The 26410-nt window shown below is 55.2% G+C and overlaps 1 protein-coding gene, 1 long non-coding RNA gene and 1 other non-coding gene across 5 annotated transcripts; 2 read left to right on the forward strand and 1 right to left on the reverse strand.

The window, feature by feature from the left end:
• Positions 1-6708: 6708 nt before the first annotated feature.
• On the reverse strand, positions 6709-6781 carry TRNAK-UUU. Its single transcript has one exon. It is a non-coding gene; the product is annotated as a tRNA-Lys (tRNA).
• Positions 6782-8538: 1757 nt separating this feature from the next.
• On the forward strand, positions 8539-18596 carry MIIP (migration and invasion inhibitory protein). Of its 3 annotated transcripts, none has more exons than XM_006934292.4 (10): positions 8539-8686; positions 10171-10360; positions 10606-10941; positions 11354-11438; positions 14958-15066; positions 15148-15200; positions 15891-16020; positions 16205-16301; positions 17319-17444; positions 17700-18596. In XM_006934292.4, the coding sequence occupies exons 2-10, from the start codon at positions 10232-10234 to the stop codon at positions 17775-17777; spliced, it is 1143 nt and encodes a 380-aa protein (XP_006934354.1). In that variant the 5' UTR covers positions 8539-8686; positions 10171-10231; the 3' UTR covers positions 17778-18596. The 3 variants fall into 3 exon arrangements, with proteins under 3 accessions (XP_006934354.1, XP_019691741.1, XP_019691740.1); XM_019836181.3 differs by lacking the exon at positions 8539-8686 and adding an exon at positions 8720-9026; XM_019836182.3 differs by lacking the exon at positions 10606-10941.
• Positions 18597-18940: 344 nt separating this feature from the next.
• On the forward strand, positions 18941-23585 carry LOC109502084. Its single transcript, XR_002160452.3, has 2 exons — positions 18941-20581; positions 21279-23585. It is a non-coding gene; the product is annotated as an uncharacterized LOC109502084 (long non-coding RNA).
• The last annotated feature ends 2825 nt before the right edge of the window (positions 23586-26410 follow it).

The raw sequence follows: 26410 nt of genomic DNA on the forward strand, positions 1-26410 counted from the left end.
CAGTTTACTGTTCTTACGCAAACCCGGGTCTGCAGGCCGCGTTCTGAAATGACCTTAAGTTTATTTAGGGGAAGTTCCAACTGTAATCTGCCTGCGGGTTCCTCTTACTCTTGGAAGAACGCTGATACTCTCAGAAGAACAACGGGCATAACTGATCTTTGAGAACCAGAAATCTAGAGTGATTTCTTGACAGATTTCGCTGTAACTCCAAGCCATTCATTTTTCACTTAAAAAGTAATGACTCAGACTGGCCCACCCTAGTTTGCCTTCTGAGAACTTGGTTGGGAGCTTTTCTTTCTGTTTTTTGAAGGGCCCTCAGCAGGGACGAGTCAGCCTCCCTGGCCCACCACACCTGTCCCCCCGGGCTCTGGCGCCCCCACTCCCCGCACTGCGGTGGGTGGGAGCCTCATCCTTCCACGTTCCCGGGCCACAAACTTGGGGCATCATCCTGGACCCCGGTGTCGCTCGCTTCATCCAACCTGTCAGTTCTGGTCTCCAAAATGCCTCTAGACCCTGACCGCTTCCCCGGTCCCTCACAGCCCTTGCTCCGGCCCCGGTCACTGCCACCTAACCCGTCCCCTCTTCCCACCCCTGCCCCGTTGTGCTTGTTTCGAGGCAGCAGGCAGCCAGGGACTTCGCCACAGATTTGAACCAGAACTCAGCTCATGTTACTCCTCTACCCTGGCTCCTGGCCCACCCAGAACAGGCCCGAATCGTCCCGGTGGCCTTTCAGGGTCTGCACTGCCTCCGTCCGCCCCTTGCTCCCTGACACCCTCTGCTTTGGCCACACCGGTTTCTTGCTGTTTGGGACTGCGAGGCACTCACCTTAAGCCTTTGCACAGGCTGACCCTCTGCCTGTTCCTCTGGACGTTGCCACCGCTAATTCTTTAACCTCCAAGCCTGCCGGAACGTTCTCTCGTGGTCTGGGTCTACCCAGACCACCCTATTTAAAATCCCTGTCTCTGCCCCTATTGCCTGGCGCTTCTCAGGCCCCTCACCCTGCAGCATTTGGAATAGATGTGTTTCCTAACAGCCATCCTCCAACACCTAATACTGTTTGTTTTGTGTGTCCACGTGCTGGAACATAAGCCCTGCGAGGCCTGAGGCTTTGTCTGTTTTGTTCACTGGTCTGTGCCAAGCATCTAGCCCGGTGCCTGACACAGAATCAGAACTCAGTAACTACCCACTGAATTAATGAATCCTGTCCCGGTAACACACATTATCAGCCCTCCGGGGTTGGGAGCCAGGGTTAACAAATGTTCCTGGAAACTTCCTAAAAGTAGGCATGGCACTAGGGGCTTTGAAATGTTCAAATCTCAGCAGCTGGAGGGCTGATGGAGCCTGGATTGGAGCCCAAGTCCTAATTTCCCAAAGTCCAGCGGCTTTCAAACTTTTTTTCTTTTTTTCTTTTTACCCTTACCCACAATTAGAAACATGATGAACGAGCACACACGCGCATATACGTGTAGGTGAAACCAAAAATTTCTGGTCACTCGGTACCCTTTCTCTGTGTATTTTCTCTTCAGCTGCTGTTTGCAATGCACCGAATTGTTCACCAGCTACTCCGAGGTGATGACCCATCTTCCAAGAGGGGTGTTCCTCACTCAACACCGCCTGGTTCTCTCTCCCCAGTCAAGACCAGATGCCTGTGGTTTCTCAACCTACCTCATCTGCCCACTGAGAGTTCTGAGGAATCCCAAGCGGTGGGATTTTCGGTCCTCCAGTAACAACGTCCCTATTTAATCACAAAGTATGTAGCCAGAATGTACCCCTCTTCTAAGGTTGGGCCCTCTTCACAGAGGTCAGGTAAATCCACTCTGTCCTCCAGGACAGAGATCTCGGTCTCTGAGTCAGACTCTCAGGGTTGAGATGAGAACAGCCCAACTTTTAATGAGAACTTGGGTGTGTCAGGCATGTAGACGCATGCACCCAAATCTCCTCAAAAAAAAATCAGTGACTTCTTTGCCTCCTTGTGCAAATGAGGAATTTGATTAATTCAGCGAAATACTGAGTGCCTGCTGGTGCTAATGGGCGCGGTGCAAAGCTTTAGAAGTGGCAGCAATGGATGAAGTGGATAAAACTTCCTGGTGTTTTTAGAGCTGGTATGCTAGCGGGGGAAGGCAGACTGTAGGCCAAACCAATGGAGTCAAAGACATAATGTATCAGAAGATAAGGTCCATGGGGGAAGATGAGTGAGGCAGGGAAGGGCATGGGAGTGAGGTTGGGGTAGGCCTATGAACAGTGCTTCTTGGGCTGTTCTAGCACTTCCCCTGGTGCACACAGGACCCATTCTGTGGGGCACGTGTGCAGGAGACCTGCTGGGTGGGCTGAGCCGGCGCACGGCTTTGCATCCGGATGCTCTTCGTCCTTGCCGACTAGATAGTGTCAGCCCTTTCGAGTTTGGTCTCTCCAGGGGTCTGTAGTGGGCTTAATTTGCATTTCCTTGGTGACCCATGAGGCCGGGCACCTCTCACGCCCCAGTTATCCTCTCTGTCAGGGGTGATGTGCCTCTCCCGTGTTCTGTCCCTTTCCCCGTCTTGTTCAGATCTTCTCCCATCCGGCGGGCCCTCTTCCGTTCTTCTACTGGTGTCTTTTGACGAGAAGTTCTTAACGCAGTCCAATTGATCAAGACGACGTTTGGAGGAAGACGGTGGGGGAATGAAACCGGTCCTGTGGATATCTGGGGCAGTGCGTTCTAGACAGAGGGACCGGCGTGTGCAAAGGCCCTGAGGTAGGAACATGCCCAACGTCTTCAACAAAATGAGACCGGTGAGGCTGGAGCAGAGTGACGGAGGGAGAGAGGAGAAGGAGATTAGGTGTGAAACGGAACTGGAAACAGACCGGGATCTTACGGGTAAGGACTTTGGTTTTACTCTCAGTGAGGTAGATGCGATTGGAGAGCTTTGGGCAGAGGAGTCACGTGAGCTGACCTCCATCTTAATGGGGTCCTGCGATGGAGGTGGTGAAAAGTGGTCAGGTTCTGGAGGCCTTTTGAGGACAGAAATGATGTGATGCGCTGACAGATGCCACGTCGTGACTCACGGATGACTCAGGGTTCTGGGCACGTGGTAGGATGGGGAGAGCTTTAGTGGAGCAGGTTTGGGGGAAATCAGGAGTTCCGTGTTGGACCTGTTCAACCTAAGGTCCCTCTGCTGTAGCTGGGTACGAGAACTTGGAGCTCAGGAGGAGTCTGGCCCCGAGACACACACTTGGGGGTCAGCACACGGATGGTGCTTTGTCCAGACTTCCCCAGGAAGCAGAGCTTCAAGCGGAAGGCTCACGCACCCTCATTTTATTCTGCAGAACAACCCCAGAGAGGAGCAGGGAGGGAGGGAGGGAGAGAAAATGAGAAGGAGGGAGAGCTAGCAGAAGGATGCTTTATCCAGCTGGCTACCATTACACGTGCCTGCAGAATGAGACTGTGACCTTGAGATGCCCGGTACCATTCCTGGTGGGGAGGAAGGGGGAAGAATTTATCCACTATTTCTCTCCTCCCCTTGGTGGAAGATTTGCCCGTTGGGGCACCGACTCTGCATTTCTGGATCGTGCATACGAACGTCGGGGCCCCGTGTTGAGGCCCACGGCGGGTGGTGGAGGTGAGGGGCGCGGGGTGGGTGTGGGCCGGGGGTGGGGTGTGGGCAGGCTGTGCTAGCTGCACATCACTCAGCCCAGGCAGAGCTAGCGCGACAGGCAAGGGAGGCCGGGAGGGTCTGAAGGGGTGCAGAAGGCTTGTGCCAGACAGCCCACCCCTCAACTCATTCAGAGCTGCGCTGTCTTCTCTCCCTTCTTTCCTGAGAGGCGAGGTCTGGGTCTGACCCAACAGAGCCCTACAAGGCGGTAGCCAGCACCGGCTCTGCCTCAGAGGACCAGTGGCCCTGGCTACAGGCCCTGCTGCTACAGCTGGTCCCTCGTCCGCCCCCATCCTAGATCTCCCTTATGCCTCGCGCTGCAGCTCCTCTGGTTATTTCCTGGTGGGGTGATCCAGACTTCATCCCTGGGGATCCCAGCCCTTGGTCGTCACGCCCTGGCTGGGCTGTGATCGGCGCGGTTGCCACTTACTGTTAGCAGTGGGTGTGGAAACACCAAGAGCCAGACACCCAAGGGGGTTCCCGACACCCCCCTGCCCCACTGCACAGCCCTGGCTCTTCCGGGTGAGCCCACAGGCCCGCTGGTCTGCCGGCAGGAGGGGGCCAATGACCAGGTCACATCTTCCAGTTGATGGGACCCTATTGTGTCCCTGGGCAGAAGCTTCCTACCCCCAGGCACAGGAAACACAAACTCCAGAAGTGGGTCATTGGAGTGATGAGGGGAGAGGCCTTTTTGACTTCCACCCTCTGCTTCCTGTACCCGTGTGTTGTAGCCGCAGGGGACACAGTGGCATATCTCAGCTCCTTAGAGAATAGAGCTACGGGGTATGGTTCCTGAGCTTGGTCCTTTCAGGCTGTGCCACCTGGGTGTTGGGGTTCCTGGTGAGATCGGTGGACCCTTTAGTCGGAGGCCCATTGTTCCACATTTGGCCAAAAAATGGGCCCTTTGGTGCTGGAAGACGAGCTATTCCCAGCCTGAGTGGCAGAGCCCGGGCTGTGGACGGATTGGCGACGGCAGGGCGGCCCGCCGACAGTGAAGCTTCTTGTCCTCCTGCTTCTAGGTAATTCGGCCTTAAGACTACCTGGGGTGTTGTCTGTTGGGGAACTGCCCTCGACAGGCCCCCTGGGAAAAGAACCATTAGGGAAGAAAATAAGGTTCCGCAAGAACATGTGCGGCCTTACGTTTAGCCCTTGCCATCCCCTATGGAGACTCCTACTCACAGGAAGGACAGCCTCATGCATTTGCCAGCAAAGGCGGCCAACGAAGGAGAGACATATGGATCCGAAAGCCCCACTCCGGTAACTAAGGAGCGTATCTATGGACGCAGGTCACTCTAACCCCTGGGCCCACTTGGCCCCCAGGAAGCATTCCAGATGACGACTGAACCTAGTCAGTTAAAGTACAGAATGGTTCATTGGTTCCTAGGTGCAGGGTCTCTCTGAGAACGTATAAGGCGTGGGTTTCTAAGGTCTTCCCGGCCCCCCTCCTGGCACCTCGGACCCAGGCGAACACTTTTGTTCTTCAAAACCACGAATGGTTCAGGGAAACAACTAAGAGGTCATGTCCCTGTAACTGTTCCACTTGAGGTGTTGAGAGATAAATGACCTTTCATGAAAACAGCAAAGCAAGTACTTTATAGATTATTGATAAACGTAGATGCATAATAAAAACAATGAAAGAAATTAATCAATACGCAAAGGGCAGGAGGGAACGTTACCAAAAAAAAAAACCCCAATCATGTAATTCCTTATTGGGTGATGACACTAAGGAACAATTTTAGAATTGGGTAAAGCCAGAAAACATAGCTGACGTACGCTACAAGGAAATCACTAGCAAATATAATGCCGCGTTTGCTACGATAAATCGGCCAGTTCAACACGCTGCTGTTGTCTGTGTCCGTTTTTATTTTAGTGGTTTATTTTAGTTTTATTTTCACTTTTTCGCCGACGCCGTTCATCCTTCGGGAACCCCTGGACCCGCGGGAGCTGGACTCCGGCACGTTGGCGTGAGGCCATGTGTGTGTCCCGGGTCACTGCATTCAGGTGATCTAAAGCCCTCACATGGCCGTCCGGGGGAGGGCCCCGCAAGCAGGTCAGGGGAGCTGGTATGTAGAATAGTATCAATTTCAATAGGGACAAATGGCCCCCTTCCATCAGGGGACTGAAACCATCCATCTGCTACCAGTGGCTGGCTGGTCCCTCGGAGACGGTATATCGAGGGTTCAGCTTTGTTCCTGCTTCAGCAGACCAGGCCTTCGGTGGCAGAGGGACCTCCGTGAGCCTTTGGGAGAGGAGCCCAGGCCACTTTGACCCCTGTCCTCACGGCTGCTCTGTCTGTCCCTGGGTCCCCCGTACCCACTCTAGGGTGGCTGAGGAGGGAGGCCTGCTGACGTCTAGCAGCACATCAGCCTTTCCAGCTTTTGTTTTTTTTTGTGTTTATTTATTTCAAGAGAGATAAGAGTGCGAGCGGGAGAGGCGCAGAGAGGGAGACAAAGAACCCGAAGCCGGCTCCGCACTGTCAGCACAGAGCCTGATGCAGGGCTCGAACTCAGGAACCGTGAGATCATGACCTGAGCCGAAATCATGAGCTGGGTGCTTAACCAACTGAGCCACCCAGATGCCCCATTCCAGCTGTTTGTTGACCAACGTTCTCCCCGGCATCGGACATTCTCTGATGGACTGGAAACGTGAGACCCAGAGACTTAATCCGTTGTGCCCCTCCCATTGGTTTTCACAGGTTCATCTTCCTACCCCTTCCCCAGTTCTCCTGCCCCCCCCCCCCCCATCTTCCAAACTTTTCCTTCCAGGCTCCAGGCCTCCAGCTATTTGCCACCACCCAGGGCATTGTGCGTGTCTGTTCCTCAGGCTGCACATCCCTCTTTATGTGTAGGTGACCAAGTGTGAAGCACACAGCTGTGTCCACTGGGGCAAGGATCAGCCTTTGTCTTTGTCCTCAGGGCCACTCCTGAGAGGGCGTGGTGGCACGAAAGTGGCAGCTGTCCATTCCAGCTACTACAAACACAATGTGCCCCATGAGGCCAAGTTCTTGTTTCCTTTACTTGCTTCACATCTTTTAACAGCTTTATCGGGTATTTATTTATTTATTTAAAAGTAAGCTCTACGCCCAACACGAGGCTTGAACTCATGACCCTGAGATCAAAAGTTCCATGCTCTACCAACCGAGCCAGCCAGGCACTCCTACCAAGATGTAATTTTATAGGGGCGCCTGGGTGGCTCAGTTCACTAAGCGTCTGACTCTTGATTTCGGCTCCAGTCATGATCTCGTGGTTCATGGGATCAAGCCCTGGGTTGGGCTCTGCACAGTGCAGCTTGATTTTCTCTCTTCTTTCTCTGCCCCTTCCCTCCTCCTCTCTCTCTCAAAAGAAATAAATAAACATTTAAAAAGATATAATTTAGGGGCGCCTGGGTGGCTCAGTGCGTTAAGCATCGACTTCAGCTCAGGTCATGATCTCATGGTTCGTGAGTTTGAGCCCCGCATCGGGCTCCGTGCTGCCAGCTTGGAGCCTGGAGCTGCTTCAGATTCTGTGTCTCCCACTCTCTCTCTGACCTTTCCCCGCTCGCACTCTGTCTCTCTCTCTCTCTCAAAAATAAATAAAACATTTTTAAAAATCTTAAAAAATAAGATAATTTATATAGAACTGCACATTTAGAGTGTACAATTTAATAACTTTAGACATATATATGCACCACATGCACCATGAGACCATCACCACAACCCAGACAGTGAACGTATCCATCACCGCCAAGGTTTCCTCGTGCCCCTTTACCATGCCTCCTTCCACTCGATCTCCTAGCAACCACTTATCTTTCTATCGCTATAGAGCTATAGATCAGTTTACATTTTCTAAAGTTTTATACAGATGGAAAGTACAGTATGTACTCTTTGTTTTCCATGCAGTGTAACTGTCTTGAGATGCATCCATATTGTGCATATCAATAGTTTATTCATTTTTATTGCTGAGAAGTATCCACTGTATGGATATACCGCAATTTGTTTATCCATTTACCTGTTGACAGGTGTTTGGATAAAGCTGCTGTGAACATTCCTATGCAAATCTTTGTATGGACAATTTTTTTTCTTCTTGGATAAATGCTTAGGGGTAGAATGACTGGATTGTATAGAGGATACGAATTCAATGAAAAGAAAACCCAGCTTTATTGAGGTGTAATTTACATACCACAAAATTCAATCATTTAAGCAAGTTTACAAAGTCGTGCAGCCTTCACCACAATCCAATTTTAGAACATGTCCATCACCCCAAAATGATCCCTCTCTCCCTTTCTCTTTCTCCTTTCCTTTTTTCCCCTTCCTTCCTCCCTCCTATCCTTTCTTCCTTTCTGTTAATTTGCTGAATCAAGCTGATTAGTTTAAAAATGCTCTGAGCAAGTCACTTCATCTTTTATGGCTTCATTTTTGTTTTCGCTGTAAAATGGGGCTGGCATGCACTGGCCTATGGAAAATACCTGGAACATAGCACTCCGCATACATTATAGGTATCTATATTCGTGCTAATTTACTCCCTTTCCTCCAGGCAAGGACCCCTCTTCATTCTTCTCTGCCCCCCCCCCCCGCCCCAATGCCTAGTACAGTGCCTCTTAGCACAAAGTAGGCACGATAAATACCGGAAAGAAAGTATGGAAGAATGGGTCTCCAGCCACCGCCTACCCCAGCCCCGCCTGGCATCCCTCAGCAGAATTCTACTTAGCGGGAGCAGCGCCGGGTCCAGACTTCGAAACTGCCCCAGCCAAACCCCGCGAGTTCGGCCGCCCCATCCTGACCAATCGGAGCTCGCCCTCCGGGAGCCCGCTCCAGACCGATAGTTGACGTCCAGTACACGACCTTGGAAATTGACCAATCAGCTATTGAGTCCCTCTGTTAGTCCCGCCCCAATGTTGAAACTGCCGCTTCGGAATGCCGAGTAACGTTCGCAGGAGCGTCCGACTCCTCCCGCAATCTGACCAATCAGGACGGCCGGATCTGGCTCCGCCCCCAGCGGCAGCGACGCGTGGGGCGAGAAGGGCGGGACTACGGGCTGCGAAAGCGGCGTCGGGCTTGCGGATGTCCAGGTTTCCAGGAGGTGAGCATGGAAGCTGCGGGGCCGCCGTGAGGCGGAAGGACTCGGCGGGAGGTCCCACGTGCGCCCCCGCGGAGGATCCGGGGACCGCGATGGGAAGGAAGGGGGAGGCTGAGCCTCTTTTCCCGGGAGCGTCCGGCAGTTTTGCTGCCCCTGTTTGTCTTGTGAACGTCGCCTTCCCGTTGCATTTGCGCAGCTGTTAGCTTCCCAGGCGCGGCCGCAGCAAGAATCGTCTCTACTCGGGACGCGTGTGTGGGGGCGTGTCCGGTGTAGTCTGTTTTTTCGACCTCAGCCCCTGCAGCCTGGCCCAGAAGGGGGCTCCTGGTGACGGCGATCCAGAAGTGTGGGTGGGAGGGAGGGTTGGGGGTCGGGCTGGGTTTTTGCGAGTAGGGTCTGGCCCGACCCAGTGTTAAAACCGGGATGGTGCACATTCCGGGACATTGAGTTTCTGGGTGGAGCCTGGGCCTGGAGCCCTGAGAGGATTAGGCAGCGCCTTCCCCTAGTCTGCAGAAATCCCTTCCAGAAGCATCTCTGTGTTCCTGAGCCTGGATCCCTTGGGGGAGGGGGGGGGTAAAGAATGAGGAGAGGAGAAGGCTTCCCAAGCACCTCTCTGCACAAGGGAGAGGCTGGAGTGACCATGGACCCTGTAGCCAGATTTGGGTTCAAATCCTGGCCTTGTCACTAGCTGTGTGACGTGGGGCAAGTTGGTTAACTTTTCTGAACTTTGGTTTCTTCGTTTGTAAAATGGAAGGGTGGGCAGGATAGAGGGAAGAGCCCGTTCAGGAGCCTGCTTTGTGTTGGAGTCACAAGTTATAATACTTTACATTTGTAGACTTGCCCTAATTGTTCTCTACATATTATCCTAATATCTGCATATTTCTACATGTTACCCAAATTTTATTGTTAAAGGGGATTGTTCTCTTTTGGCATGTAAGCGAACACACTCTGGCCAGTTTAGTAATAAGGGAACGTTTGTGGGATGTTCACTCTGTACCAGGTACCATAGTGAGGTTTAACATGCATTATCTCATTTAATCCCTGCAGTAACACACAGTCTCTCTCAAAAATAAATAAACTTAAAAAAATAAAATAAAAATAAAAATAGGGCGCCTGGGTAGCTCAGTCGGTTAAGTGGCCAACTCTTGGTTTCGGCTCAGGTCATAATCTCACAGTTTGGGGTTCAAGCCCCACATCGGGCCCCGCGCTGATGGTGTGGAGCCTGCTTGGGATTCTCTCTCTCCTGCTCTCTCTGCCCCTCCCCTGCTCTCCCTCTCTCAAAAAATAAGTAAACTTAAAAAAAAAAATCTCTATAGTAACCTTATGAGTTAGATACTGTCATCATCTCTGTTTGGCAGATGAGGAAACTGAGGCACAGAGAGACTAAATCACTTGGTTGGGGCTACACAGTTAGGGAGTTCCAGAGCGGGGATTCGAACCCAGGCCTCCGGCTCCACTGGCAGCCCAGTGTCATGCTGTTTTGGCTTCAGGTAGAAGAGCTGGGCCTGGTTCCTGGCCCGGAGGGGGCTCCGCAGCCCAGGAGGAAGCCTCATGATAACGCCTGGGATGGTGGAGCCCAAGGACTCGGTGCAGCTCCGGCAGCTCAATCTGGTGCTCCTGAGGCAGCTGTGGGTCGGGCAAGATGCTGTGCGGCGGTCGGTGGCCAAGGCAGCCTCAGGGGTGAGCACCCGCCTTGAGAACTCCCGGGGGTGTGGAGGGGGCTGCCTGACCAGGCCGGAATCCAGACCTCCAGTGCAGCGTGCCCAGTTTAGTGGCGAAGGGGAAACTGAGGCCCAGCGAGGAAGGGACTGGGTGGGACGTGCAGAGGCCGGAGCAGGAATGAGGACCCAGGCTTTCGTGCCTGGTGCAGGCCAGCTGGGTGTGTGACCGGGCCGCTGCCTGGTGACCTGGCCTCTCTGTTCCAGTCAACCCGGGACTCCAGCAGCAGCTGTGACTCCCAGACTCCATCGTCCCAGGAGACGTCCTCGGTGGCCCCGAGAGCCTCCAGCCTTCAGGGTGCCCACCAGGGTGGCCCCTGTGATATGTCCTGGGCTGGCGGGGCCAGCTCTGGAGTGATGTCTCTCCCACCTGCCGCATACCGACGCCGGCCGTCCCCGGGTTCACTGAGGCCCTGCTCGGCACCCTTACTGGCCATCTCAGACCCGGATGGCACAGAGCTTTCAGGAGAGCCGGACAGGCCGGGGCCTCAGGAGGCCCAGGCCCAGAGGTCCATCCTGGATCAACAAAGCAGGCCGTCCAAGGTAACGTGGGAGAATAGAACTTCCTTGAACGTCAGTTCGCCTGTCTGACAAATGCAGTCGTGGGCAGCCCCCCTTACGGGTTGAGAGGCTTCCAGAAGGTGCCTCGAGTCACGTCCAGCTCACCCTAAGTGCTCGAAAAGTGGTGGTGTTAGTTTCTCAGCACTTTGGGAAGAAGGTGATGAGCCTGTTATACAGATGGGAAGACCGAGGCTCCGAGGCTTGGTCAGAGTCACACATAAGGGGAACTTGGGGGGCCAGTTCTTATCCTCCAGCTCCCGAGTCCGTGGCCGAGCCCCGGGGCCCATGTCAGGGTACAAGTTAAGACACAGCTCCTTTCCTTCCCCCAAGGTGGGACCTCCTTCGGGCTGGGCCTGCAGGCCTAGTCTTTGCCCCTCTTTGTCTCCCTCCTCAGCCAAGAGTGACCTTCGGTGATGAGTCTTCAGTGCCTGACAGGAGCTGGCGCCTCAGACCATACTTGGGCTACGACTGGATCGCAGGTATGGCCGCTTCCAGATACCTGCCTGAGCCCCTGTCGGGACTGAATGAATGAATGAGTCAGAGCTGCCATATTCTTTAGTATTTATTGGTGCTAGGCCCTTGCAAAACTCTGTATGCGTATCACTCTTTACCTTTTACTGCCCATCCCCCTCTACCCCCACCCCCAGCAACCTCAGTGGCCCAGCTGCTCTCCCTTTGGCTTCGTCCACCCTGTTCCTATCCATTTTTGACATGACAGCCAGAATGAATTTCTAAACATGGGGATCAGAATACTTAGCAGTTAGAAGAAAATCCAAAGTCATCATTTAGACTTAGGGGGTATGACCTAGCCTCACTTAGCTCTGTTGACATGACCTCTGACTATCCACTTTCTGGCTCTTTGCTCCAGCTTCTCTGGTCTCCTTGGTGGTCCTTGAACCTGCCATGCTCATGGTCACCTCAGGGCCTTTGCGCTTGCTGTTCCTACTGCCTGGCGTGCGCTTCCCCAGGTTCACACCCTGTGGTTGCTTTTCGTCACTGAGGGCCCAGCTTAAAGTCTAGGCCTTTCTTGCGAGCATACTGTCATAGGGCCACTGCCCCCTGCGTCATTGCCTGTGGCATTAATCATTTGTATGTTCTTCGTATCCTTTGTTCTCAGGAATCATCTTGTTTCCTTGTTCTTTTTTCTTCTTGAGGTTTTTATTTATTTAAGTAATCTCTACACCCAGTGTGGGGCTCGAACTCCCAACCCCGAGATCACTTTCTTCCAACGGAGCCAGCCAGGCACCCCTTGTTTCCTTGTGTCTTGTCTGAGTTCTCCACCAGAACGCTAGAACGAATTTGAGCGGGGCCATAGCTGTCTTCTTGCTGTATTTCCCAAGCCTGAGCTTAGGTGTGGGACACATGGCAGGCCCTTAGACAGCACTTGTTGAATGAGAGAGTGAGTGGCCCTAAGAGGTGGGTGCTGTTTGGATCCTCGTTTTGCAAAGGAGGAAACTGAGGCACGGAGAGGTTGAGTTGCTTCCTGAAGGCAGGTGCTCCATGGGGTTGCTGGGACCAGGGGTGGTGGAGACTCAGGCCCCATCCCAGGGATTTCCCAGCCTGTCAGCTCACTGCCTTGCTTGCCATTTGTGGAAAATGGAGGCATCCGCCTCCCGCCTACCCTGTTCCTGTGCTCGCTGTCTTTTCCGAGGGTGAGCGAGCGCTCCCATCTAAGGACTGTCCCCGCGTTTGTACGCTCTGCCCCATCCCCTCCAGCCTCCCAGAGGATTTGCTTCTTGTGATTCTCTCCTTACTCGGTCCCAGCAGCATATGAACAGCCCAGAGGAGTGATGAGTGGTGGTTTTACCTGGTGCTCATTATGTGCGTTGTTCTTCTCTCGGCTTTACTCCTATTCTCTCCTTTGCTTTTCACGATGACCCTATCAGCTGGGTGCTGCTGTTGTCCCCGTTGACGGATGACAAGGCCGAGCCATGAGGGCTGAGCCACTTAGCAAAGTCTTCCCTCTGCTCAGGGGTAAAGCTGCAGTGTGCTATTTTCTATCCCGCTGAAACGTTTCTCTTTTTTTTTTTTAATTTTTTTTTTTTTAATGTTTACTCATTTTTGAGAGACAGAGAGAGACAGAGCATGAGCGGGGAAGGGGCAGAGAGAGGGAGACACAGAATCTGAAACAGGCTCCAGGTTCTGAGCTGTCAGCCCAGAGCCTGACGCGGGGCTCGAACTCACGGACTATGAGATCATGACCTGAGCTGAAGTTGGACGCCCAACTTCTGAGCCACCCAGGTGCCCCGAAACGTTTCTGTCTTACGTTTGCTTCTGGTCACTGCCCGTTTTCTGTGCTTTTCTTAATTTCTTTTTCTTTCTTTCTTTCTTTCTTTCTTTCTTTCTTTCTTTCTTTCTTTCTTTCTTTCTTTTGGTTTTTGGTTTTTGGTTTTTTTCTTAATTTTGTTTTTTATTTTTTAAAATTTATACTCAAATTAGTTAGGATATGGTGCAACAATGATTTCAGGAGTAGATTCCTTAGTGCCCCTTAACCCATTTAGCCCATCCCCCCTCCCACAACCCTTCCCCTTAACCCTCTGTTTGTTCTCCATATTTAAGAGTCTGTCCCCCTCCCTGTTTTTATATTATTTTTGTTTCCCTTCCCTTATGTTCATCTGTTTTGTCTCTCAAAGTCCTCATATGAGTGAAGTCATATGATTTTTGTCTTTCTCTGACTAATTTCACTTAGCATAATAGCTCCAGTTCCATCCACGTAGTTATAAATGCAAGATTTCATTCTTTTTGATTGCCGAGTAATACTCCATTGTGTATGTGTGCATGTGTGTATATACACATACACACACACACACAGACATATATACCACATCTTCTTTATCTATTCATCTGTCGATGGACATTTGGGCTCTTTCCATACTTTGGCTGTTGTTGATAGTGCTGCTGTAAACATTGGGATGCATGTGTCCCTTCGAAACAGCACACCCGTATCCCGTGGATAAATGCCTAGTAGTGCAGTTGCTGGGTCGTAGGGTAGTTCTCTTTTTAGTTTTTTGAGGAACCTCCATGCTGTTTTCCAGAGTGGCTGCACCAGCCTGCATTCCCATCTCTGCTTGTCTTTATAACAGAACTCCTCGAAAGGGCTCTCTAGACTCGCCGTCTCCAGTTTCCCTCCCTCGCTTTTTCTTGGTTGGGCTTCGGTCCCCGACACCTGCCGACACCGTCCTGTCATCCGTGAGCTCTGTGTTGCATGCGTGCCTGACTCTGCTCTACTTCCTGGCGGGCGTCACTATTCGGTTTCGTGTCACAGGTTTCTTTGGTGACTAGTTTCTTGCCACCATGTTTTTTTTTTAATTTTTTTTAATGTTTATTTTTGAGAGAGAGAGAGAGAGAGAGAGAGAGACAGAGCACAAGCAGGGGACAGGCAGAGAGAGAGAAGGAAATACAGAAACTGAAGCAGGCTCCAGGCTCTGAGCTGTCAGCAGAAAGCCTGACGCGGGGCTCAAACTCACAAACCGTGGCATCATGACCTGAGCTGAAGTCGGACGCTTAACCGACTGAGCCACCCAGGTGCCCCTTTTGCCACCATATCTGTGAGGCTCATGAGGGCATGGGGCGCCTGGGTGGCTTAGTCTTCTAAGTATCCAACTCTTGGTTTTGGCTCAGGTCATGATCTCAGGGTTCGTGAGTTCAAGCCCCGTGTCGGGCTCTGCACTGACTGTGTGGGGCTTGCTTGGGATTCTCTCCCTCTCCCTCTCTCTCTCTGCTCCTCCTGCACGCTCGCTCTCTCTTTGAAAACAAATAAATAAAACTTAAAAAAAAACAACAACCAGTGTCTGGCCCCTAGGAGGGGCTCTGTAAATATTTTTTGCCTGGATGCTTGCACAGACAAAGCCAGCAGTCACGGTGAGCAGAGGGCCCCCTCCAGGTCTGCATGAGGCAGAGTGGGGGGCAAAGCAGGTAGACTGGAGTGCTGTGCCGAGCACCCCTTAAGGCTCGGCCAGTGGCCACACAGCAGCTCCCCGGTGCTTTGCCCACTCCAGGGTCTCTGGACAACACCTCGCCCGTCACCAGCAAGCCCGAGGCCTTCTTCTCGAAGCTGCAGGATTTCCGGGAAGCCAACAAGGAGGAGTGTATTCACAGTGACCCTGAGTGAGCAGGGCTGGCCAAGGGGGTGGGCAGGGTGGCTCAGGGACCCCGTCGCCTGGCCTGCTCACCCCTGTCACTTCACAGACCCCGGTCCCTCAGCCTCCGGGAGAGCAGCAGGGTGGACCAAGACCACGAATGTGAGTGTAAATTCTCGGCAGCCTGGCCAAGGTCTCGGGGGCCTAGGGAGGCAGCTGGGGTGGCGGGGACTCGGGGAGGGAGGCCTTGGGTCTGGACAGGGTGGGTCAGGCCCTGGGGGGGTGGTGAGGGTGCACTGAGGCCCGGACTTGTGGAGATCAGGGCCGGCCGTTTGTCACCTTACCTCTCGCCAGCTGCCTCCTTTCCTGTGTGCCCCCCACTTCCTCCAGTCGGTGCTCCGGGGTGGGGTAGGGGAGAGGTGCTGGCTCAGTCACAGAGTCCTGAGTGTTTGCTTTGGGTTTGTGTCTACAGCACGTGGTGCATTCACGTGCGTGCCTCGCGTAAGGAAGGGCCGTTCGTGTGAACACGTGTGTGCGTGCACACCGTGTGTGCTTGCCAGTTTAGGCACGCGCACGTGTGTCCGTGAATGTGACCGTACAGAGCCGTGCTTTGGGTTTGCACGTGTCACATTGATGGGTGTGTGCGCACGCGTGCGAGTGTGTGTCCTCCGTGTTTTGTCACGTGAGCTCAGGTGCGTGTTAGTGTTCCGTACGTGTACACCTGCGTGCGCCTGTGCGTGCGGCTGCCGGCGGGGGGGTGGCATCGGCGGGCCTGTGTGGTTGGGGTAGGAAGGGGGTCCAGGGATCCGGGCCCCCGGCTGAAGGGAGCTGCCGCTTCTCACGGCCCCGCAGGCGTGTACTGTTACCGCGTCAACCGGCGCCTGTTTCTGGTGCCTTCGGATCCTGGCTCCCCCTGCCGCCTGTGCAGGACACCTCGGGACCAGCGGGGCCCCGAGACCCTGGTGGAGCCCGCGCAGGTCAGGTGAGTGGCCAGAGCAGGTAGGACACCCGGGGGCAGCCGTGGAGGCGGCAGCGACCGAGGAGAGGAGCCCAGCCTGAGGCCCGCCGGTCTTGAGGGAGGGAAGGCCAAGTCCGGGGCTGGGGTCCCAGAGCGGCCCGGAGGCGCCCAAAGCAACGCCTTCTCTGTCCACTGCCCCTGCCCCCAGGGTGAGCATCCCGCTGTCTGTCCTGGACCCTCCGCACCGGCACCGCGTCCACCGACGGAAGAGCTTCGATGCTTCTGACACGCTGGCCCTGCCCCGGGTGAGCAGCCAAGTGGGGCCTGGGTGGAGCTGAGCGCGGGGCCCAGGTTCCCTGGTGGATCTTGAGGCCCAGAGAGGGCCACAGACTGTCCCAGGGCCCACAGAGAGGCTGGGCACAAGGAGGGTGGGTGCCCAGATCCCTGGAGTTCAGGCTGGGCCGTTTCCATCACCTGTATTATGCTTGTTGCCTGTTCCCCACCCACGATGTGGCTTCCAGGATAAGCGTCCCACTGTCCAGATGAGACAAGGCAGAGGGAGGGCACTGGCCTCCAGTCCGCAGGTGGAAGAGCTGGGATTTGAACCCAGGTCCTTAATGTTTCCATCGAGCCTCTCCTAGAAACATTCTTTTTTTTTTTTTTTTTTTAATTTTTTTTTTTTTTTCAACGTTTATTTAGTTTTGGGACAGAGAGAGACAGAGCATGAACGGGGGAGGAGCAGAGAGAGAGGGAGACACAGAATCGGAAACAGGCTCCAGGCTCTGAGCCATCAGCCCAGAGCCTGACGCGGGGCTCGAACTCCCGGACCGCGAGATCGTGACCTGGCTGAAGTCGGACGCTTAACCGACTGCGCCACCCAGGCGCCCCTAGAAACATTCTTTATGTCCCCTGGGTAAGGGTGGGGGTCAGTGGAGATCCCTCCTCTGCCGGTTGAGGCTGGGGGAGCTGAGACTGGGGAGAAGAGAAAGGATGCCGAAGAAAGTTAGCCTGCTCGCCTGTAAAATGAACGCATGAGTCCTCAGACCGGGGGCGGGGGGTGGGTAGTTCAGGGAATCAGTCCCCATCAGGCGTGGGGCAGAGCCCAGCATACAGGAAGTGCTCTGTCAGTATCCACGGCCTTCCCTCCTCCCGTCTCAGTCCAGGGGCCCAGGGCCTGGGTCAGCGGGGTAAGGAAAGGGACGCCTGGGGTAACCCAGGTTACAGGCAGTCCCAGGGGAGAGGCACGGCCCCTCCCTGGGGTGCGCCCCATCAGAGGAGAGCCCTGCCACAGATCAGGTGCCTTAATCCCTTGCTCTCCACAGCACTGCCTGATGGGCTGGGACATTCTCCCTCCGAAGCCCGAGAAAAGCTCAGCCCCCAAGAGCCTGGACCTTTGGTCCTGTGTCTCCTCCGAGGCCCAGCACCGGAAGCTGTCAGCTGCCCGCCTGGTATGGTCCAGGGTACCCCAGGAGGGACAGATGCCTAGGAGTAGGCCTGGGGTCTGCAGAGTCCCTAGAGGGGTGGGGTGGATTGGGGCAGGGAGTGCAGAGCCTGGAAGCTTCTCTCTGCAAGAGCCCAGCCCACAGCACCCTTCCAGGCTCTTCTCCTTGCCAACTACCCCACCCTCCCCAGGAACGATGATGTGGGAATTGGGGGCGACTTCCACAGTGGTCCCCTCTGACCCCTCCCTGTTCACCATCCAGGCCCAGCCAACACGAGTCCCACCCTCCACCCCATTCCGGTCACAACTCCAGCCTCGCGCGCCCTGGCCGAAGCCCTGAGGACTGGCCACCCGGAGGAGGACAGAGCCCCTGCCATCCCCCCTAACCCCTCTCCTCTGGCAGGGCACCCACCAGAGGGGAGCCCTGCCTGGCTTCAGCTGGAGGTGAACGTAGTCCCCACCCTCTTGGGTTGGGCAGGTGGATGGGCTCAGGCCCTTCTGCTTCCTGGAGACAGAGGTGGGGACTCCAGGGTTGGGGGGCGTGGGTGAAAGAGGACGGGGTGACGTGTTTGTAAATAAAGCTCAGTGCCGTCTGCAGCACCAGATTTCCCACATGTGCCGGGTCCGCCCTGCTGGTGCCCTCAGTGCCCAGGAGGTGCTCTGGCGGCAGTCTGTTCCCTTGCCTGGGGAAAGACACGTCTGACAACCTGTACTGGGCCGAGGGGATCCAGTGCCCTGAGTTTGGTTCTCGGTGCAGCTTCCAACTCTGGGTAGATGGCCTCCCGAGTGGGAGGGAGGCGCTCCGGGACCCAGACTGTCTCCTGTGGATGAGGCTGAAGCTGTGGACCATGAGTGAGTTCTCCCCTTCCTGGTCTCTGAAGCTGGGGTCCGTTGACAGAGGGCTTCTCTTAAAGTCCCTGGGCCAGTGGCTCCTCGACTGCTCTCCCCAGCCCAGCCCGAGAAGCCACAGGGGACGCAGAGCTGCCGCAGGCACAGATGGGGAAGCCGAGAGCCAGGCAGGGCTGGCAGTGAGTACAGATATCCCCCCCTCGTGGATTAACAGCCAGTGTCTGTCTTCCCCGCATAGGTTGAACGATATAAAATTCCTGGTTTTGTAAGATGAACATGAAATAAAAGGGGAACTGAAGCCCCAAGGAGGCACGTGGTTTTTCTGAGGTTTCTCCACTTTGAGGGCTGGAACTAGGGTTGTGGTCTCCTGTGGCTTCCACAGGAAGCCGTCATGGCTGTGACGCCGGGAAAGCCTGGTCCCCCCCCCCCCCCCACACCCGTGTGGCTCACAACACACGTGTTAATCAGGGTGAGGGAGGTTCTGCCGCAGTAACTGATGAATCCCCAGCTCTCAGTGGCTGGCCTCTGTGGGTTCCAGTTTCTCCACATCCTCGCCAACCCTTCTTTTCTGCCCTTTCTTAAAAAAAAAAAAAATGTTTATTTTTGAGAGAGCCAGGTGAGCAGGAGAGGGTCAGAGAGAGAGTGCGAATCTCAAGCAGGCTCCGTGCTGTCAACGCGGAGTCCGATGCGGGGCCCGAACTCACCAACTGTGAGATCGTGAACTGAGTGGAAATCAAGAGTTGGACGCTTGCCCACTGAGCCACCCAGGCGCCCGCCCTACTTCCTGCATGTTTTGTAACAGCCATCCTAACGGGCGTGAAGTGGTACCTCACTGTGGTTCTGTTTTGTGTTTTTCCCTGATGGTTGTGAACCTGGAGCGTTTTTGTTTGTGCTTATCGGCCACCCGTGCATCTTCCTGGGAGAAGTGTGCGTTCAGGTCCTCTGCTCATTTTTAGATCTGGTTGTTTGCTTTTTCTGATGTTTAACGTAATTTTAAGTCAAAGAGCCTGTGGGAGTCCGTGGTTTTGTTAGAAATTCTTTGGTCAGAGGGAGAAGAGAATCTGGGTACCTTCTGCCCAACGAAAACGAAAAATTTACAGCTGAGATCAACTCCTAAGTTCAGCTGACCCCGAATAGCAAGTTTAAACAAGACAGAAATGTTTCCCATAAAAGTCCAGACTGCAGCGCTGGGTCCCATTAAGTCCTCAGGGTAAGTGGTTTCTCTGGAAGGACAGTTCTTTTGGAGACGTGGCTTTCACCTGTTGGCTTTCGTTGCTTCTGTGTGTGAGACACGACACCCATGGTCTCCTGGCAGCGTGACACCGTAGACGATCAGACTCACCCTTATTTTGTGTACCGGGAAAAATGGCGCTAACCTCTGACACTCACCCGGGCTGTGAGATAATGCTAATTTCGGAGACGTTAAAATGTGAAGGAGTTAGTATCTTCAAAGTCTCAAGCCTAAGGCCTCCGGGCTGTCTATGTGCTGACTCCTGGGTTCTGCGCACCCCCAGCTGTCTCAGTGGCTTCCTTGGGGCCGTTGGGAACAGTCGCCTGGGCTGGGAAGACAGCAGCCTTAACCTGATCTTTGCTGCTGGTCAGCCTGTCAACATTTCAGGGAGGTCGAGGAGGGCTTGGCCCCAGGATCCTATCCTGCCCTCGCCGCCTCTCCCAAACTGTCGGTGTGACTGCTCCAGTTTGGGGACGAGGCCTGTCTTCATCCCTAAGGGGCCCCAAGAGTGAAGGTGACAGGCGGAGACCCCCGGACAGAGCTCCGTGTCTCCATGGCCTGCTTCACTCAGCCTGCAGCCCCCACCCGCCACCCTCCTGCCCTCCCAGCTACCCACGAGCCGCTGCCAGTCCTTCAGGGTCCTTCCCTCCCCCTCCCTGGGGTTGCCCGGATCTCTCCTTGTCCCGTACCTTCACCCCTCTAGCTCCTACCCAGTCTTCCACATCTCAGCTGGCGAGCCCGTCGGATGGACCCCACGGGTCACACGCCTCGCCTCCCTGCACCCGTCCATCTCGGGCCTCGTGTGTTACTGAATTCCTGATCGTGAGATTCCTTGCTGCGTGCCCCTCTCCCCTGCTAGAATGTAACAGCTTCATGAGAGCTGAGGTAGCTCTTTTTGTCTTCATTGGGATTTTTCCCCCTACTTTCTCAAGAGTGGTGGCTAACCTGTGTTCCGCATTTGGCGTTTTCCTCGCGCCTGGTTTTCCACCCACATCATGAAGGTGATGAGAAGGATGCTCTAATTTCATGGAACCGAAGGAGCCCCGTGGTTGCCACAGACACTGGTATGTCTTACATGTGTCTCCCCACTCCTGCAAATTAACAGCATTCTTTTTTTTTTTTTCCTTTTTTACGTTTTATTTCATTTTTTTTTGAAAGACGGAGACAGAGCACGAGCGGGGGGGGGGGGGGGGGGCAGAGAGAGAGGGAGACACAGAATCGGAAGCAGGCTCCTGCTCTGAGCCGTCAGCCCAGAGCCCGGACACGGGGCTGGAACTCCCAAACTGTGAGATCATGACCTGAGCTGAAGTTGGTCGCTCAACTGACTGAGCCACCCAGGTGCCCCTAAAAAAAATTTAAAAAAAAGAAGGAGCACTCGGGTGGCTCAGTCAGTTAAGTGTCCTACTTCAGCTCAAGTCATGATCTTGCAGTCCAGTCCGTGGGTTCAAGCCCCACGTCGGGCTCTGTGCTGACATCTCGGAGCTTGGAGCCCGCTCCGGATTCTGTGTCTCCCTCTCTCTCTCTCTCCACCCCTCCCCCGCTCATGCTGTCTCTCTCTCAAAAATAAACATTTAAAAAAAAGTAAGAACAGGCGCTCCTGGCTGGCTCAGTCGATGGAGCGTGCGACGCTTGATCTTGGGGTTGTGAGTTCGAGCCCCACCTTGAGTGTAGAGGTTACTTAAATAAACTTAAAAAAAAAAAAAAAAGAGGGACTGACCTCTGTTGCCTGTATCACAGCGTAGACTCGTGGACCCCGCACAGGTCATTCACTCACTCGTTCACCGCGTGTGCACCGAGCTCCTGCCGTGTGCCATCACCGTGTCCGGGGCCCTGCAGTGAACCTGACAGCAGTGACAGCAGCGTCCTGCCCCCACGGGGCCCCCGTGCAGGAGCAGAGGCCGAAAGCAGCCAACGCCGTAAAGTGCGAAGCGGCCGTGGCGCCCAGCACCTCTCCTCCCTTCCGCTCCAGCCCTGCTGCGGCTTTTCTTCTGGGTCTTAAAGCTGCCGCTGCCCCCGGCCTCCGGGTCTGGATCCACGCAGCTCCTTCTGCCCAGAACTCTCTTCCTACCGCCGAACTACGCAAGCCTCAGCTCCCGTGTCTGCTCGTCGGAGGCCTCCCCCGATCCCACAGAACTGGCCAAGGGCCCCCCCGAGTCCGAGACCCGCCCCGGCTCGCCTGCCGTAGCCTCTTCCACCGAACAGTGAGATGTTGGGGGGCGGGAACTGGGCCCAGACTCGTCCTCAGCTCTGTCCTAAAACAGCATATGGCATGTGGTTGGTGTTCGGTAGGTAAATGGTGGGTGAGTGAATCAATGAGCCCCTGGGACTTGGGAGACAGACCCACACAGCCCTGGGACCCGAAGGGTGACCCGGGGGTTGGCCCTGGCAGGTGAACTGTAACTGACTAGTTTTTAGTACGTTATGTTGTCCTGTGTCTCGGGCAGATTAAGGGGGGGGGGGGTCTGGCCTCCTGGGAGGGGACGTGGGGAGCGGCTGGGGACACTGTGGCATCTCCATCCTGGAGACTTCCTACACCTGTCTGCCTCCGTCCCCAGAATGCAGATGGGGAGTGTGTGGAAAAGCGAACTCTAGCTGGCCTCTCAAGGGACCCTTCCAACGTCCCAAAGAACAGAATCTCCCCCAGCTGCCACCTGGGAGGGTGGCTGTCCCTGGAGGGGTGGAGTGGCCGCTCTGCTGCCGCTCTGTCCTCACGGAAGTGGCCCGCACGTGGCCCGGACAACAACAAAACGTTGGATTTTCCGGAACTATTTCCCCACGTGCTGTTTGAATGTAGCGTTCTGATGTTCTGAGGATTTACAGCATTTTGGTGCAATGAAAAGTTTCTACTGGGCACCCCGAGTCAGAGATCGGGGTTCAGACCCTTGCCGCGGTCTGGCGGCTTCCCGACCCATGTCCTTGGGTGCGTCACCTACTCATCCTGTGGAAAGGGTGACAGCACCAGTGGGCAGGTACAGAAGGCTGCACGTGGGCCGACCTGAGAACAGGGCCCTAACTGGTAAGACAGGTCAGCTGTCCCCAGCTCTTCACGTCCCCCACCCCGTCTCGTCAAGACCAGTGCCATCTGGACGGGGCACAGTGCCCTGCCCTCTGAGTTCAGCTTCCTTGTGCGCACCTTCTCCAGGGGCGGGGGGGGGGGGGGAGCCATTAAGTGTGGAGTCTACAGGGTTAAAGCCTTGCTGCTCTGGGGGCTGTTGCCCAGAGCAAATGGGTGACAGAGCAGTCCGTCATCGGGACTCTGCCCGCAGGGAGTAGGACAGGCGAAGTCAGCCACAGGCCGCAGGTGACCAGGGCCCTCCCCAGCCATGTGAGGGGGGTCGGCCAGGCTGTGCAGGAAGTCATGAGGGGAAGCCAGGGCTCCATGGGACCAGGCTGTGGCCAGAGGGGGTGGCCTGAGGTTGGACCTCGCTGACTGGGTGGCGTTCAGGGACATCCCCCTGTCGTGGCACCAGGCTGAGCCCTGACCACAGGGTACTCCTTTTCAGGTCCTCTTTGTCTGACTGGAGGCGGCAGGGTTTCTCTCTCCGTTTCCAGAAGCCGCCAAAACAGCCTCTGAAAGTCCCCAGAGTCCTCTCTGCCTTATGGCAGGGCAGCAAGGGGCCCGGGTGCAGAAGGGACCATTCTTGGCTACCCTGGACTGGGAACCCATGGGATCTCAGCTGGGAAAGAAGGTGAGGGAGGCTTGGAGAATTTTCCAGATCTCAGATATGGTGGGGGGGGGGGGGGGGGCGGGGATCTTTCCTGCCCTCAGGGCTGGGGAATCAAAACCCCAGCCCAGAGGGAGACCTCTCCTTTCTAATCCCAACAAATTCGGACAACCTCCCCAGCCCCCCTTGCCAAAGTCTGCTGGGAGTGGGAGGAACAGCACGAGAAACACCCTCCCGGGTTGGCGGGGTCAGTCCCAGCCAAGTGGGCAGAGCACTGAGCCTGGAGCCGTGGGCCTCTGAACCTCAGTTTCCTCATCTGCGGAATGGGGATTTTAATGCTGGCTACCTTATGAGGGTGTTTCGAGGACTAAATGAGATAATAAATGCTTAGTGCAACAGCTAACACTTTGTGCTTGATAAATACAAGGGACTGATTGAAAGCAGGCGTCTCGTGTAAGTATTTGAAGGTGGAGGTCCTGTCTTTGGGGAGGTCTACCCCACCAGACTTGAAACATAGTAAGGAATGTGGGAGGGAAGGGGAAAGTTCTAGGTAGTTTCTCTGGTAAATGATTGGTAAAGGACCCTGCCTGGCCCCATGTCCCTCCCAGGGTGGGCCCCCCCATGGGCCTGCATGCCCAGGAGAGCCGGGTGGGTGGGTGAGAACAGCATGGCCGGGCTGACCAGAGGCCTGGAAACCACTCAGGCCTTTCCAGGAATCGTCGGGTTAGAACTAGGGGCGTGGGGCTGGCTGACACAGCTTGGGAAGAGAGCGGGATGTGGGCGTGAGGTTACGCAAGCCTCCATCCATCTCCTTTAGGAACAAACCTCTCTCCTGTCTTCCCTTCAAGAACTGTTGTCCAGACCTTTCCTCAACCTCCCTGCCTGGCCCCGCACTCCTTGCCCCCAACCCCCCACCTCTGGAAGCCATCCCTGGCCTTCATCTTCCCACGTCTCTTGACCAGGGCCGGGTGGGCTCATTGGATCTTCTTGCCTTGCTTGGGTGGGGGCTGGGGTTCCCAGGGGCTGCTCAGCCCCATTGGCCCCAGCTCGTCGATGCCCATGGAGGACGTGGTGGCCACCAGCATCGGGAAGAGCCAGTATCGCCCCTGGGCCCACAAAAAGTGGGTTCAGTGGTGGCCCCAAGCACGGATCTTCCCAGAACCTCAGAATGTGACCTTATTTGGGGTTGGCGTCTTTGCAGACGCCATCAAGGTAAGGCTCTCAGGATGAGATCATCCAGGATGAGGGAGGGTCTAACTCCAGCAGCGGGTGTCCTCGTAAGAGGAAAGGAGCACACGGACACTGGAGAGGGGACGTGACGTGTCTGGAAGCCGAGGGCTCCGGGATCGCTGGCCGCCTCCAGGAGCTGGGCAAGGTGCCTGGGACAGATTCTCCCTCAGAGCCTCCAGAAGGAACCGACCCCGCAGACACCTTGCTTCGGGGTTTGCCGGGGAACGAGGCGCGGCCCTGTGCGGGGCTGGCCCCCTTGATGGTTGCTCACGCGGGCGCCCCGGTCCACAGCTGGGCTCTCAGCTGCAGGAACTGACTTTGTGGGCAAGCAAAGCCGCCGCGTCACGGGCCGAGCGTGCCCCGCCACCACCAATCCGTACGTTGAAACCCTGACCCCGTGCACCTCCGAAGGTAACCAAATTAGGAGACCAAGTCTTTAAAAAGGTGATTCAGTTCCTTACAACCCAGCACGACTGGTGTCCTTATGACAAGGGGAAATTTGGACTCAGATGCACACGCACGCACACACACACACACACACACACACACACGGAGGAAACACATTTGGGCTTTGTCAGCCACGGGGCGCGTGGTCCTTTGTCAGGACAGCCCCGGGAGACTGATCCCCCCCCCCCCCCCCCCCCCCCCCGCTGCACACACACACACGCGGCCTCAAGGGCACACGCCCTCCTGCACGCTCACATATCCCCTCACACGATCAGCACACACACACGCACACACACACACACACACACGTGCTACAAGAGGCCTTGTCGTTGTCACTGTGGCCCCAGCACCTAGTCATTTAACACCCCACTGGCCTCCGCTGCTTTCATGGAAGCCAACGTTTGGTTTTTCTTTTGCCGAGAGCTTCTCACTCAATTTCTCTCGGTCTCACTTTTCATTCTGACTGGGAAGGGTTTTTTTTTTTGTTGTTTTTTTTTTCAATCTCTCTCTCTTGTGGTTTTGGCTGTGCCAGTGGCTGCAGCTCTGTCCCCTCACTTCCGGGCTAGCTCTTGCCTCTCCCAAGTGTCTGTCCACTGGGGGGGGGGGGGGAGGGGGACACGCCCTGCTTGTCAGTCCCCTCCCCCGCCAGCTGCCCAGCCCTTTGCAAAATGGAAGGTGGAGGGGAAGGACGTGTGAGGGTGAGACGCGAGGTCGCTGCGGGGGCTGGGGTGGAGGCCGGACCCCAAAGGCACGAATGTGTCATTCAGCCTCCTCTACTGGGAGTTTCTGTGAGCAGTTCGAGAAGTGTTTGGGCACAGAGAATCGTGACGTGATAGCTAGAGCCCCTTCAGGGACTTGGGGTCACCAGCTGATCACAGAGCTTTCCTGGGGATGCCGACACCTGCTTGCCCCAGATTCTTGCCCCTCCCCCAGCCACTACGCTTGGGGTTCTCCAAGCCGGGCCTCCACCCGCTTCCTTCAGACCGTCTCCAAGTTCAATTCTGCCTCTGCTAACAGAGGAACTCTGGGCAAGGCCCTCCATGCCCTCATTAACTCAGAGTTGTGAAGTATGAAAAGTTCTAGAACAGTCCGTGGGAGAAAGCAGCCTCTTCCTGCTTCCAGACGCTTCAGACCCCAAATCCTATGACTCCCCTCTTCCTTTTCAGATTATTTGGATTTGGGGAGAGGGGCCACGGAGAGATGTGGTTCATCACCGGAATAGCAGAAAATTGTACTTTTTCTTCTTTCTGATGGGATATTGGATAATTCACCCCGCAACTCAGTTTCATATCCATAAACTGGCTATTGTAATGCCTACCTTGTGGGACACAGGGAAGAATAAACGAACTCGTGAGGCCCTACGCCCCAATGTGACCATATTTGAAGATAGGGCCTCTGGGGACGTACGGTTAAGTGAGGTCATAAGAGCCCCGGTCCTATAGCGGGCCTTAAAAGGAAAGGACAACGGGGGGTACACAACCAGGAGCAAGGTCAAGTGAGGACACTGAGAAGGTGACTGTCTGCAGGCCAAGGAGAGAGACCTCAGGAAAA

This window comes from Felis catus, chromosome C1 (genome assembly GCF_018350175.1).
Source record: "Felis catus isolate Fca126 chromosome C1, F.catus_Fca126_mat1.0, whole genome shotgun sequence".
NCBI lineage: Eukaryota > Metazoa > Chordata > Mammalia > Carnivora > Felidae > Felis > Felis catus.